General features: G+C 39.1%; 1 protein-coding gene across 1 annotated transcript; it reads left to right on the top strand.

Annotated features, from left to right (window-relative positions):
• Positions 1 to 450: 450 nt before the first annotated feature.
• On the top strand, positions 451 to 13,867 carry qdpra (quinoid dihydropteridine reductase a). Its single transcript, XM_057850041.1, has 7 exons — positions 451 to 673; positions 799 to 891; positions 2,870 to 2,966; positions 3,300 to 3,440; positions 4,202 to 4,310; positions 8,985 to 9,068; positions 10,879 to 13,867. Exons 1-7 carry the CDS (start codon positions 590 to 592, stop codon positions 10,979 to 10,981), a joined length of 711 nt encoding a protein of 236 aa, XP_057706024.1. The 5' UTR covers positions 451 to 589; the 3' UTR covers positions 10,982 to 13,867.
• Positions 13,868 to 16,078: the final 2,211 nt, after the last annotated feature.

Genomic DNA, 16,078 nt, shown 5'->3' with positions numbered 1-16,078 from the left:
AGACCTCATTTTACATACATCATTACAGTTCTTTATTGATTCTTCATACCTGTGAAATTCTTCACGGTTCATCTTTTGATGATTAATCGTAAAATAAAACACACTCATTTAATTTTATGCAGGTATACACGTAAATTGAATTCCTGCGATATGACAGTCGTAAAGCAGGTAATTGTTGAGATTTATAGCGTACGTGTCCCTGAATGCATCATCAATTCGTCTCCAACAATCTGTTGCTCTACCAGAAAGCACTGTGAGTTTACGCTAACATCACTTACCAGCTCATTTGCTGCACTGTTACTTGCTACCACTCAAATAAACGATGCCCTTTCTCCCACGATCATTGATTGTTACTCTAAAATGAGAAATCGTTAAGTTTCATGCGGACATCGGCTGTAATCGTAAAGCGGACGATGAGTATTTAAATGCAAATGACAGCGTGTCCCTGAACGCATCATCAATTCCAGTCCACCAACCTGTTGCTCGCCAAGGGAGCCGCCTCCTCGGCTTCTTCCGCTTTCCCTCTCCTCTTCGCCGGCTGCCTATCACAGTCTCGGCTCACTCCCCGACTGCTCCACCCGGTGCAAGCATGGCTGCGAACAAAGTAATAGTTTACGGCGGAAGAGGCGCGCTGGGCTCCAAATGTGTTCAGCATTTCAAAGCCAAAGGATGGGTGAGTATGCTAGCCAAACAGGCTAACTCGGCTGACTACAGCTAGCCACCGGTTCAAACCAGTTCATTTATATCAGAGTTTGGAAATGAATGTGAATTAAAGCGTGGTTATTATTCGCTCACCAGTGGGTCGCCAATATTGACTTGGGCGCAAACGAGGAAGCTAATGAGAACGTCATTGTCAAGTTGACAGACTCCTTCTGCGAGCAGGCTGGTCAGGTGAGTGATGATACTAGTATGATAAGTTGAGGTTTCCATACACAAAACACAACGTGATATCAATTGGCAGCGATTGACAATCATAGACGTCCAATCCATTTCAAGTGGGTGGGCAGCCAAGTTCATTCGCTGCCATCCTCCCACTTCAAATGGATTAAACGTCTTTTAAAGTGTATTAATGTCGTTTTTAAGAGCCATATGATTGGACGTCTATCAGTCATTTGCAGTGAAAGAGTTAAATTGCTCGTTTTTGTAAATAACACCTTTTTCGTAAATGTCAAGTAAATTTGCTTTTGTGTAATTGGTCAAAATGCAATAAGATAGCCAAGGCAGTCCTCACACCTGGTTCTTATTTGTCTAATTACTTTAAAATCGGAACACAGCTGTCAAAATAAACTATTGACAATTGTCTATAAAAAAAAAGTATGCTTTCTTTTATTTAAATGAAAATGAATTTAAAAAAAAAAAAAAAAAAGACTTTTAGTTGTTAATCTGTCTTGTGACCGCTGATAATCAGCTGATAGAGATTAAAAAAAAAAAAAAAGAAGAAATCACCACCTCACACCCCATAAGCCCAAGACTGCATGATCAGTTTTTGTTTTTTTTAATCTTTCCAAGCGACTACAGCGTCTTGATAAATTAATTTTTCACTAAAAAGCTCAAGTGTTGTTTTTTCTTATTAGAAAAATGAAAATTGCATTTATTTTGGCGATTATCCATCTATTTCTGAGAAGACCGGAAAAAATGCCTACGAAATGCCATTTTTTTTTTCATCAGTGAAGTGAATGCAGATCCTAATCTTGACTTCAAATGTCAGGCATCACTTAAGGTAGGCCTGTCGCGATAGCAAATTTTAGTAGGCGATATTGTCTAATAAATTATTGCGATATGCAATATTATTGCCTGTTTTTTTTTTTTTTTTTAACCTATTCAACCACGAATATAGTGACAATACATCCTAATAAATCACCTATTGAAATACAATAAATTGTTATTCTTAAATAAAACACAATCTAGATTAAGATATATGAATATAAAAAAAAACGTGAGAATGAAATACGTGAGAAATCCACTGTCATTTTTGTTGTCTGCCAATTAGAGCCCTTTAAAAGTGTTAATTTGATCCAAAACGACTGTCATCATCTGCAAAGTGCACACTCAACAAATTTGAAGCCAAATTATTAGCATTTATCACATCATATTATCATTGCCAATCAGATTTTTCATAATGGGTGTCAATTCAAATTTATTCTTATTGTAGAATCTGAAGTATATGCGATTGCCTCCAGAAATCTGAACACGGTGTGCTTCTATTTTGAAATGTTCACCGGAAGTACGTTTGCTAAGCCACTAACCGTAAACGTTATACTCAGGAAAAAGAAACAAAAACAAAATGCACTTCTCTTTCGTCTTGCATGTTGTATCAGTAATATTTTTTTTTCTCTTGTTCGCATCGCTTGCAAATTCTTTCTTGTATGTCTGAACTTTAATTCCACGACGTGTTGATGGCCAATAAACATCTGTGGAAGCTACTGGAGTCTCATATGTAATCAGCACGCACGTATGCCGAGTGCACGCAGGACACGCACGCACATATTTATGCACGCACGCACGCACGCGGCGATAAATCGCAGCCGGGAAATTTACCACCCTCATTTTTATTTACCGTGCAATAATTTGACTTATTGCATATCGCAACAGGCTTAATTTAAGGGGAAGAAAATCCCATCGTTTTGCTTATGTCTCAGTGTTAATGTTAATATTATTCTAAAGTCATATACAGTACTGTTGCATATTCCATCAACACAAAAACACCCTAAAATAATGTTCTATATGTTAAAAAAAAAACATTGCAGATTTATTTAACGGTCGTGCAGAATGCAACTTGCAAACAAGACTTTTGAAATGTGTATACCCTCGTTTTTTTTTTTTTTAAAGTCCAGCATTATAAAATAACTGCCACTATTCTTATTTATAGGTCACTGCAGACGTTGCCCAACTGCTTGGAGAGCAGAAGGTGGATGCCATTTTATGTGTTGCCGGCGGATGGGCGGGAGGAAACTGCAGTTCCAAAGGTTAGAGATCAACGTGAGATTTGTTTTGCCCAAGCAAAACTGAAACCAAATTAAATGTTTTAAATTTGGTGAGTTTACTATAGCATTTTTCTATCATTTTGAAAACAAATCTCAAGTGTCTTTAAACTTATCTGTGATAAGTTAGGTCAGGAATTAATGCAACATTTTCACAAAGTTGAAATCAGCAAAATAAAATTTGCATTATTTTTTGCTTTAACTTTTCTCAACTGCGTTTTTTTTTGGATTTCATATACAGACATACCTACAAAATGAACGTTACACCAGGATTCACTTTTGTTATTAAAGCTAATATAGGGTATTTGTGCTCTTTAGACTTGTATAAGAACACTGACCTGATGTGGAAACAGAGTGTGTGGACCTCCACCATCTCCAGCCACCTGGCAGCCTTGCACCTGAAGCCCGGAGGTCTGTTGACTCTGGCGGGGGCCAAAGCCGCTCTGTCAGGGACCGGAGGTGAGGTCTGCTCGTGCGCGTGTGTTTACCATCCTCGTCCACAGGAGCCTATTGATCTGTGTTGTCTGGCTTGTCAATAGCCATGATGTGTGTAATAGAAAGCACCGCAAAGAATCGACTCTCTTATCTGAAGATGTGCCGATAAAATGGATCTGAGCTAGAGAGAAAAAAACGGACAATTCTGTGCTTCGTAAACAGAAAGTCAATGCTCTGATAGGCCCGTTTGTCCATCAGCCGGCGCGCTGACCTGGCCGCGACCCAATCGCCTCATTTCGATCACTGGCAAAGAGAGGCCGGGTCAATATTTAGAAAGTAACTGGCTGGAGTTCATGTGGGGAGAGACTGAAACTTTAAATGCTGCAAACTTTATGGCTTTACCACTAATCATTCGATGCCCATAAAATATATATTCTAATATTATTGACTTTTTTTTTTTTTTTTTGGCCAAGTAGAACCCTGAAGTCACTTCCAGAATAAACACAACAACAGCAAAACTTGTATCGTCATTCGTTTTGCTTTCTAGCTCTGACTTTTGAGTCATTTAACATTCTTAACAAACTTGAAAGAGAACTCCCCTCTCTCCTATTGGTCCATTCTTTATTGGCATGCCACCAGACAGCGCCAGACGGGAATTCTTGGGATTCTTTGAAAAGCCGCATTGCATTGCAGTGGGGGTTGTGTTTACTGCATCCAGATGCTACCCAACTTTCTAATTCATTTGCTGTTGTGTTCTCCAACCTATTTCCTTTGTTGATACTCAGGCATGATGGGATACGGAATGGCCAAGGCTGCCGTGCACCAGTTATGTCAGAGTCTGGCCGGCAAAAACAGCGGGATGCCTTCTGGGGCTGCCGCGGTTGCCATCTTGCCGTAAGTGCTAATCCTCCATGCAGCTCTACATTTTAAAAACGGACAGCATTGTTTTTGATTTTCAAAAGATGTTGTATCAACCATCAAAAATGAATACACGCCTACCTAAAATAAATGAGGCCAATAATTACCGCCGATGGTCCGAATTTTAACTGTTTATAGGGTGCTCAATTGAATACTATGAGTTAAAAAAACAACTTTAGGGTAATGGCGGGCTCTAACCAAAGTGTATATATATATTTTTTTTAAATGTCTTAAATGTATTAATTTTGTTTTTAATTGATTTTTAAATTTAAGCATTTATTTATTTATTAAAAAATCTAAAATTAATACATGATACAATAATGATGTCAAGTCCACATATGTGGTTGCCAGGTTTCAGATTTTTTATTTTTTTATTTTTTTTTTTAAATGACCAAAAATACCGTAATTTTCGGACTATAAGCCGCTACTTTTTCCCCTCATTTTGAATCCTGCTGTTTATAGTCCAGTGTGGCTTATTTGTTGATTTATTTGGGTTAATAGGTAACACTTTATTTGACAGCGGCGTCATAAGACTGCCATAAGACCGTCATTATTATGAGATGACACTATCATGGGCATTAATGAATGCTTATGAGATATTTCATTTAGTATCATGCGGTAAATTATGTCACTAAGACCATTTATTTCCAGCTCGGATCTTTTGCATCCATTCATAAGTGATATAATTTGCCGGCTGGCACAAAAGGACACCTGTCATAAGTATGATGATGGTCTTATGACAGTCTTATGGCACCACTGTCAAATACAGTGCTACTATATACCATAACTAGCAATTAATGAAACAACTGGCACAGTAACTGAAGAAATAATTATCAAAGAACATGAATTTTGATTGTTATTTACATCTGTAGCGCTGCAATGCATGATAGCAGGCATGCTGGACGACAACAGTATTGACAGCAGGTGGCAGCAAAGATTGACGGTCCCAAGAGAACAGTGAAGGCCAAATGAAGCAATGAAGCTTTGCAGCCAATTGTTTCAAGGCTTCATGGTGGTTCATTTGGTCTTATGACAGTTTTATGATGCTGCTGTCAAATTAAGTGTTACCGGTCCCATACTACAGTGAGGACAGCTGCGGCTTATAGTCCAGTGCGGCTTATCTATGAACAAATGCAGTTTTTGTGTCAAATTTGGTGGGTGGCGGCTTATAGTCAGGTGCGCCTTATAGTCCAGAAATTACGGTAGTCACTAAGTGCATATCTGCAATAGACCTTTTTCATTTGTCGTCCAATAAGCAAACAATCAGGCTTTTCCAACATCTCCCACGCAGCAGTTTTACTCCCTACATGACTAATACACACGTTAGAATGGGTACATGGATGCCAAGGAGCCGTTAGACACAAACTAGTATACAACACTGTTGGTGCCAAGATTAGCGATCAAATAGCTAAAAGTAGGATGTCATCTTTTGCTCATCGGTGATTTTCCCTAATATTGGGTTCCCAACTACAGTGGTACCTCAACTTAGGAACGTCTCTAGATACAGAATTTTCAGGTTAATACAGGCCTCAACGGGAAAATATTGCCCCTTGTTACAAAAGAAATTTCAGGATACGAAAGGCAAAAATACAGTATGGCTGGAACTCGCAGCTCCCAGAGTTTACTGAACGTAAGATACTTATAGCTGATCTGCCATTGGTTATTGCCTAGCATTCCTGGCATCCAATTGGCTAAGAGGGACCTCTACTGTATGTGTATGTGTGTTTCCCAGCATCCTCTTCATTTGTTCCTCATGTTCTGACAGCTTTACATGAGTGTATTATGTTATGTAAAACTCTGATTTCATGTTTATTGCGCAATCATCTAATATGAACATTTATTTGTTACATGTTTTGATGCATTTTTATCCATTATAAAAGATTTATGTCTGAATTTTGGGGGGCTTCGAACAGATTAGAGCAGGGGTGCCCAAGTCCGGTCCTTGAGAGCCCCTATCCAGCTTGCCTACAATGTCTCCTTCCTTTAACACACCTGAATCAAATGATCAGCTGATCGGCAAGCTCTGCAGGAGCCTGATAACAATCCTGATTATTTGATTCAGGTGTGTTGGAGGAGAGAAACATGGAAAATAAAATAAAAGGGAACCTCGGACTTAGACTTGTAGGCTGTTACAAGCCACAATTGTTCTCTTTTACTAAAATATGTTGTTAAAAACACATAAAATATTTCCATTGATTTAAAAATCTATAGTATTTGGTAGATGTTTTGACCTACGGTGGCCGCCATGTTTTATGCGCGCAATGGGCGCTCGAGGTAATGATGTAGTTTGTCACTGTCACTAGACAAACACTAGCGGTGTTCTATAATTCCTATAATTCCTACGCGGCGAGACGTCCAACACATGCGCACATTGGTTAAAAGTGGCGATTACTAACCATTTGTGTTTTTATTGAGTCTTTTATTGCCTTTTCATTGCCTCAAAATATTTTTTCTGAGTCTTTTATTACCTTTTCATTGCCTCAAAATACTTTTTGCATGTGTTTCCCTCTGTTAACGTGACTAACGTCGGGTATTTAAAACACCCTTATTTGATATTACTACGTTTAAGTATTTTCATAAGGCATCTTTAGTATTTTCTATCTGTATGCATCTAAACAAAACAAGCTGAAAGCGCAAGGTAGTACTTTGTGTGTAAAATTCGTCTCTTGTAGCACGTTTCGCCGGTGTAGCACATTTTGCATGTGTTTCCCTCTGTTGACCACGTGTCACGTAGCGTATTTAAACCACCCTTATTTGATATTACTACGTTTAAGTATTTTCATAAGGCATCTTTAGTATTTTCTATCAGTATGCATCTAAACAAAACAAGCTGAAAGCGCACGGTAGTACTTTGTGTATAAAATTCGCCTCTTGAAGCACGTCTCGCCGGTGTTGCACATTTTGGCAGAACACAAGTTTTGTCCTATTCTCATCTCGTTTCATCCCGTCTTTCCTGTTCATTTTGCTTTTGCTGCTCGTTTTGTGAAATATCGACAGTGCTGTCATACTCATTAATGTTCCTCTCGGGTTCAAATTGAAAGGGCTGAGCAGATGACATGTTTATGTCGCCAGAGTCATACTCTGGAAGCCCGGCAGCTTAACCCAGTGACGTCACCGCCCTGTGACGTCAACAACAATGGCGACCTACTCGTTAAACTAATTTTACAAATTGTATAAAAACAAAAACATCAAGAGGGGTTTTAATATCAAATTATATCAACGCATAATAACATTTATCTTTTAAGAACTACAAGTCTTTCTAGCCGTGGATCCCTTTAAAGCAGAAATGTGAAGTAATTTCTTCACATGCCAAATAGGGTCACAATTAAAATAATTAAACATTGTCCAACAAATAAAGCATGAAAAAATAATTTATATGTTGTATATTTAACAAAATAATCACGTTTCCGAAGTTCGAGCCTGAAAGGTGACGAACCCGGGAGTGATACGTCACACCGGGAACAGCCATCAGATATATCATTCCCCATGTCTAAACAGCTGAACAGGGAAAAAAGATAAAATGCTCTTTTTTCTCATAAACATTTACAAAGACTTATACTGTTGTTCTTTTATTAGCTATGTTGTACTTGCGTCACAGATGGACAGATGAGCAGCCTAGCTGAGATAAGCATGAGCAAATCATTATAAATAAGGATGTAAATGGCAGATTTCTGATTGGTCTGCTGTAGCTGAATACTGTCTTGTTGCAAAATCATGATGGCGATCTACAATGTTCTTGTTTTATTAAAAGGGGGAGTATCTGCATTGTGCTTTCTGTATGGTTGCTCTTTTCACTAGCAGCAGCCTGCTGGAGGGCTGTCACATCTGTTTTGCATTAGCCCAATGTATTGCATTTCTGCCGCCTTTTACCCTGGAGCACCAACCTCTGGTCACACGTCTGACATAGTGCCTGGCATCGTAAGGCAAACGTAGTTCCTTTTGTGGCACTTATCTGGCCGCAACATTACGTACACCATCCACTAGTATGCTTCACCCTCCACTAGTATGCTTCAGAGTAGGTATCGTGGACTTTTGACGATGAACAGTTTTTTTTTTTTTTGTTTGCACTAAAATTACGTTTTTGAAATAACAACTATTAAGTTAAGCCTTAGTGTCATCAGCACGTAACAAGCACTAAAATTACCTTTTTGAAATAACAACTATTAAGTTAAGCCTTAGTGTCATCAGCACGTAACAAATTTTCCCCATGCTACCACATATCCCAGGCATATGAAGAGGATATTTTTTTTAAGTTTTGTAAATAGAAATTCCTGCAGCCCGTTGTTGCAGTTGGCCTTTTGGCTGTCACTGACTAGTTATTTTATTACTATTTAAGGGGCTTCCAGTTCTTGAAAATGTCACAACTACTGTATGCCATAGATCCTCTATTGATGATGCATTCATTCACTTTATTCCACTGTATATTTAATGAATCTGAAATTGTTGTGCAACGTTGTCTTTACTGATACAATTACGGTATTTTATTCCTATGGTTTCTTTTGGTGCTATTCCTCCCCCGGGCAAGTTTTAAAGCATTTCACAATCTGTTTAGCTTTGAATGGTTGCACAAAACGATTGTTGCTATGAGTCAGAGACGGACGCATCTGCTGCTGCTTGCTCCGATTTTCATCTGCCTCCATTTCACAACAGGGTTACCTTGGATACGCCCATGAACAGGAAGTTCATGCCAGATGCCGATTTTGGCACATGGACCCCTCTGGAGTATGTCGCAGAGTAAGTGTTGGTTTATTAAATAACCACTACCCCTCATTATAGTTTTCCAGGATTTTTTACTTTAAGTATTGTAATCATTTCATTGTGGTTTTAACATTTTGAATATTTCTATGAGCATTTTGAATGTGGTATAATAAAGATGCTATGTCATTTTCGTTTCTTTTAATTTCATGATCCTTTCGATAGTTATTAATTCCTATGGTGCGGATTTTATTTTGAAATGTGAACAAATTTAGATGCATTTGGATAGATCCCGGATGTGTCCAAAACCACACCAGATTACTGTGCGGATTAGATTGAGTTTAGATGAATGTCCGGGGGACACAAATAGAAACCAATCTGGCCAGCGGGAGAAATTAAAAGCAATGACGATCGCTTCAATTATGTCTTTTTTTTTGCGTCATGACCTTTTGCGTGACAAACATGCGTCATAATTTCTGTGATGCTGTGTTCGTCAGCAGTGAATCATTTTACATTTAAGCCTGTCATGTTGGTTTCTCAGAAAGGCAATAATGTCCTGTGTCAATTTCACGCAGGGCTTGTTTGACTGTTAAAAATGAACCAAATAACATAAAATTGGTTTTCATTTACTCATTGGCTACCATTGACAGCAGTAGAAGTCTAATCCATCAAAAATGGGAGGGATGGCAGACAGTGATTATGTTTCAGTACCATTGACGGTGATGGCTATCAAACTTGTTTCAATTGGGAATGACGGCTCCGAGTTAAAATAGATTGGACGTCCATTGCCGTCAATTATGCCACCCAGTTCGTTAACTCCATTACTAAACATTTTGAGGAATATTTTGGACATTTCATCATTATACAGGTAGTCCCCTGTTTATAAATGAGTTCCGTTCCTACGCTGGCAACGTAACCCAAATTTCCGCGTAAATCTGAATTAACCCTTTAAAAATTCAAAATAACAATCCAAAAAGTACAAAAGTATTGTTTTGTTTCATGGTAGATGATACACTGCCCTCTAGTGGCAGCGTTGGGTCTGGGTGGACTGTCATTCAATAATAGTTCCATACAGGAGTACTCAGACGTCTCACATGGATTAAGGATAGCTGCGCTCTGGCTTGGCCCATATCAGGCTGTAAATTGCTTCAGCTAATATATGTTTGTGTATGCATTTGTAATTAAGTTAAGAGCTACAGTTTGTGGAGATACGTGTGAGCGATTTGCTATGAGAATTGTAAATACATTAGCACTCGTAGCATTTAAGCTAACAGACATTTGTGAAGCAAATTAGGCTAATTTAATCTACTAAATTTTCATATTGATCAGACTAGATGGACGTTTGAACACCAATCATTTTGTGTTGAGTGCTTTATTGTTTAAAATGCGTGTCATTTTGAACAGACGTGTACATATGTGTGTTAGTTTTACAAATTGTCATAAGGTGAAGGCTGTAAAAAGCTTCAAAAGGCACAATTGCTTTGTTCGCTGTCTGTCAAGCTGAACAACTTCACCCTTTAGTGAGAACAGAACAAGTCATGTTAATAAAAAGTAAAAAAAAAATAAGATACTGTGAGATACAATTAGGTACTGTTTGTGCGACTTAAAGAAGAAAAAAAAAGACTGGAGACAAATTGGAGGACAAGACTCCTGCGTCCTAAAGTCGAAATCGTGTAAGTCGCATACGTCGTAACCCGAGGCCTACCAGTATTTAATGGCTCACTTAATATTGGACGTGCAGGATGGCAATTAAAGTTCTTATACATAGATTGGATAGGGAAAAATGTTTCTACATTTGAAGTTTGCAACCCTGTATTAACCTTTACTGACTTCCTTCCCTCCACTCCAGAACGTTCTTCAAGTGGGCAACGGGTGCTGACAGGCCGGTGTCGGGCAGCCTGATGCAGCTACTCACCTCCGGCGGGGAAACTCGTGCCGTGGCAGCGCCCTAGAGGACGGACAGACAGACTGAAGTGGCAGCGTTGTCGTCCGGGGGGGAAGGAAAGATAAGGACAGAGAGCAGATAGAAAGAAGGATCATGAGGTGATGGAGTTGGAAGGCAAGAGTGGGGGAAAAAATTACATTCAAGGGTCCAGTGTTACATGAAGGATAACAGTGCCATCTAGCAGTAGGTGTTACTATTGCTTTGACTGCGCTGCTTGCTTGTCAACATGATTAAAAATGACTAATGTGCTGTTTACAGGCGAGTTTTACTGGGGTAAAAGTAATGGGCCAAAAGATTAGGTGCACAATCGCGGTACATTTCCAACTAATTATATTTATGAGTGGTGTCCGTTTATTTTGCTGAATATTGTAGTTATTGCATGAAATTCCCTGCATCATCAGCTTGCCATTTCTAAAATTGTAACAGTCTTTATATTGTGACATTACATAATCAAAACATAGACCGCCAAAACCAGCATAAATATCTGATAAATATTTTAAGAATAGTGTCGAGTGTCGTGGACTCTTGAATGATTAACTCTGACATCAGTTAATACTGAGTATTCCTATTACTATTTTTTTGTTTTTTTTTTTAATAATATTTTTGACTTGCAGTAATTCATATATTAGATGTAACAGCTCCATTAATTATAAATGCATTCAAATATAGTGTTAAATACTAATTTATCTTTATAGCACTGCCTGGCAATCGATACTAATGAGACAAAAATTATTACACAGTACCTTTTTGAGAGTCCATTCATCTTAGCGTTGACTTAATTGCAAAATATTTCTGAAGGGAACGTTTTGGTTACATACTCATGTGATTGTGTCCTGACTCTATCTAATGAATTGGCCTTTTGGGTGTTTGCATTAAAGCAAATTGTGTGTGCGTTCGTGTGTGTTTGGACAAGGAGGTAAAAATAGCTCTCAGCATATTTTCCTCCACCAGATGGCAGTGTTTAATAAGAGAATCACGCACACACCGCACGCCTATCCGTGTGTGCTCGGGCATAAAACATAATTTATACACTGCTCTTAGCTCGCCTTCCTCTCACCTTGGCGAATGCAAATGCACACTTGCATCCGTTCCATGACCAATAGATTATTTCAGCAAGCCTGTTTTCAGTTGTGTGCAGAACAGCAGCTCGTATATTCAGCAGCAGCACTGTGGAGGCGAGGGCTCATAAACAGGCGGCGTTTTAAACTCTGCTGTTTCTCGTATAAGGCGTACTGCCGTGGGAGCGCACGCGTGGCTGTTGACAAGCTCGCTGCGATAAATCACCGCCGCCGAGGATTAATAGGAAGAAGCAAAAGCGGGGCCTGGCTCCCTGGAGGAGCTGATATGTATTTATTTGAGGTGGCGGAATCATTCACAGGCGTGAACGCTGTCTCCCATAATGCCTTGCTGCATACAGTGAGTCACTTCTGGGTGAACGTCACTGACATGGAATGGGTGCGTGATGAAGTTTTATGTCTTGGTACCAATGGCCTGTGTGTAAGAGGATTTGAACGCCATGGCAATACCCAGGGGTGGCTCTAGAAAAATATGTACAAGGTGGCAGAAGGGGGGCAAGTTTTTGACGGTGGCAAATATTTCTTGATGGTATTCTTTGGACAATGATAAGATATTCTGTGATGATTTGATTCAAAGGCGTTGACTCGATTTAATACAAAATGAAGAAATTTTAACAAAATCAGTTCCAATTTACCTAAAGTAATAAAAATACAAATCAGTTTTGAGGTGTGTGACAATTTTGTGGATTTATTTTTTATATTTTAACAAAACGGCATGCCGAAGAAAACAATCATTTTTATTTTGATCGAAAACAACGATCCCTCACTACTCCGCTCTTCAAACTTCACGCCCTCAGTCTATCGCGGATTTTTTTTTTTTTTTCAATTAAAAAAAAATTCGTAGTTTTAGGGGGGGGATTTACATGGTGACTCTCCGAGGAGACGAAAAATTTCAAATGTGCAATTATATGGTTTCGTCTCCATTCGAACAATGTCGCGATTCCGCATTAAAACGATGTAGTATTCATGCCAGGCCCTAGGGGGCAGTGCAGATTTACAAGGCAACAGCGAATGATGCACTTTGACCCCACGGGGCTCCTCAGCCCGGAAGAAAACATGCCCGTCCTTTCGAAGCAATGGCATTTTCCTTTCGCTCCAAAAGGCACAAAAATGGAAACATTCAACATATTTAAATTTTGAAATATTATAACACTAATTTAAAGCCGATGTTCTGCCATTTGCTGTTTTTAATGTTAAATAGCACCGCTGCGCACGCCCAATGTGACGTGTATGAGTGCTGACGTTATCGGCGCGGGTCCCACGCGGCAGTAGCCTTTGATATGCATGCGAAGCAAGCCGCCCTCATACCCCCGCAATCGAATTCTTCCACTTTGGAGGCAGGATTCAGAATTTTCCGTCTTCGCCGACACCATATGCACGCGAGGCAATTCCGTTACTCAGGCATTGCGTCTTCGTGTCGCAGAGTCGCCATGTAAACTGCCCCTCACTCTCGTGCCCTCCCTCCCACTCCCTGCTCTTGGTTCGTCACTGGAGTTGCTTATTAAAGTTAACGATTATTGACAGATGTTTGGGTTTGATCTTGCCACAGACATGAACTTCAAAAGCTCCACATGGGTCAATCATCGTTTAACTTGTTAAACAGTTGCTGTGGCAACTCATTGTGCGTATGTGAGCAGCTGGAGCGGATTTAAGTGGACTCACTCAATGAAGCATTTAATACAGCCAAGCATTTTTGTACTATATTCTTGTTTATAAATAATTCGGTAGGACAGTAACATGTTTAAAACTTACCATATTATTATTTTTGAAATGCTTAAAAACAATGTAATAAAAAATAGATGTTTAATTATACTTTTGGGGGGGGGGGGGGGTGAAAAAAACATGTATTTATACATTGAACACACCAAAGGAGCGGGGGCACTACTTTGCGGTTTTTCACTTATAATGGCAGGTTCTGCTCCCCACTAACACGAAAAACAAGGAATCACTGCACATTAAATTGTGGTTTTCAAATTGATATATTGATCCACATGCATTAATTGTAACACACCTAGTGTCAACATATGGTAGTATTTCGGACCAAATTTCATTTTTTCATCAACGGCATCATGTAATACATAACCTTAAAGGGCTTTTCAAACCACCTCACACAACTGAACCCCCTTTTTAAAAAATTACAATAATTAATAATTGTATAGCTGATTGAAGGTGGCCAACCCAGGTATATGTTCTGGACTTTATTGCCTAACTTATTTTGGTATGGTATGGTAAGTTCTAAAGGGTTAAAACAAAAATAAATGTTAGTCGAACTGAATTAAATGTGTGAAAATACATGTGGAAAAGAAAAACAAAGAAAAAAGGGAAAACCTTTCTAGTGTCTATATTTAAAAAAATATGCTCAATGTTGAAAGTTATCAACAAATTGAAACTAAATGAAATGGCATGATTTGCCTTCAAAAACAGCTATTTCAGCAGCATTAAAATTGGTGTCTAACAATGCTCAAAGCAAATGTATGTGTCATTATTTATATTCCTGAAGATAACTTCCGGTTTACTTCCTGTTTGTAATATTCCCTGGCGCAAAAGCGCTCCCTCCAACACGGGCGACCCGACCATAAGTGATATATGCAGGAAATGTGATTCAACATACAAAAAAAAATTAATTGCACTATCACGTCGGACCGTGAGAACTGACAGCGTTTTAGTGATAGGGTGACCGCATAGACAAGCAGAAATGTTTGTGACATCACCCTTTTTCAAATGGTAAATACAGTGGTATCTCTATTTACGAAATTAATTGGTTCTGGAAGTAGTTTCGGAACGTGAAAATTCTGCCCCATTCATTCTTTCCTTTACACAGCTCAATAGTCCTGGTCCCTTTGCAGAAAAACAGCCCCAAAGCATGATGTTTCCGCCCCCATGCTTCACAGTGGGTATGATGCAATTCAGTATTCTTTTTCCTCCAAACAAGAGAACCTGTGTTTCTACCAAAAAGTTCTATTTTGGTTTCATCTGACCATAAAATCTTCTCCCAGTCCTCTTCTGGATCATCCAAATGCTCTCTAGCGAACCGCAGACGGGCCTGGACGTGTACTTTCTTCAGCAGGGGGACACATCTGGTGGTGCAAGATTTGAGTCCCTGGCGGCGCATTGTTACTGATAGTAGCCTTTGTTACTGGGGTCCCAGCTCTCTGTAGGTCATTCACTAGGTCCCCTCATGTGGTTCTGGGATTTTTGCTCCCCGTTCTTGTTATCATTTTGACGCCACGGGGTGAGGAAGGAGTCTAAAGTCCGTGTTGCCCAACGACAGCCCCAAAACATCACAGCTCTAGAGGAGATCTGCATGGAGGAATGGGCCAAAATACCAGCAACAGTGTGTGAAAAGCTTGTGAAGAGTTACAGAAAATGTTTGGCCTCTGTTATTGCCAACAAAGGGTACAAAACAAAGTATTGAGATGAACTTTTGGTATCGACCAAATACTTATTTTCCACCATGATTTGCAAATAAATTCTTTAAAAATCAAACAATGTGATTTTCTGTTTTTTGTTTGTTTGTTTTTTTCCCCCCACATTCTGTCTCTCATGGTTGTGGTTTAACCATGTTGACAATTACAGGCCTCTCTAATAAGTGGGAGAACTTGCACAATTATTAGTTGACTAAATACTTATTTGCCCCACTGTACCTCTTTTTGGAATAAAGGGACAGAGCCATCAGACCCACTTATGCATGTGGAGAACATGCAATCTCCACACAGGAAATCTAGAGTTTGGGATTGAATCCTTTTCTGGGACTAGATGAATTTTAAAATTGTATGTATAAAATATATATTCATCATGTAACCCTTAGTTACAAAGTGTAGGGAAACCAAAGAGTATATTGTGATCTCTGCTCTCTTTTATTGTTCTTATTCATATACCAGTGAAATCAATCAAAACAAAAGGACAACATGGAACATGTGAAGACAACCTGCTTTTATTCAGGTGGTTAAATAAAAGCATATATACGAGATTGCGTTTCACACTTAGCGTTATTGGCGGCGGGGTGGTCGAGGCTTTCGTACGGTCGG

This window comes from Corythoichthys intestinalis, chromosome 11, assembly GCF_030265065.1.
Source record: "Corythoichthys intestinalis isolate RoL2023-P3 chromosome 11, ASM3026506v1, whole genome shotgun sequence".
NCBI lineage: Eukaryota > Metazoa > Chordata > Actinopteri > Syngnathiformes > Syngnathidae > Corythoichthys > Corythoichthys intestinalis.
Note: the sequence above shows the minus strand (reverse complement) of the source record. Positions and strands in the feature narration are given on the sequence as shown.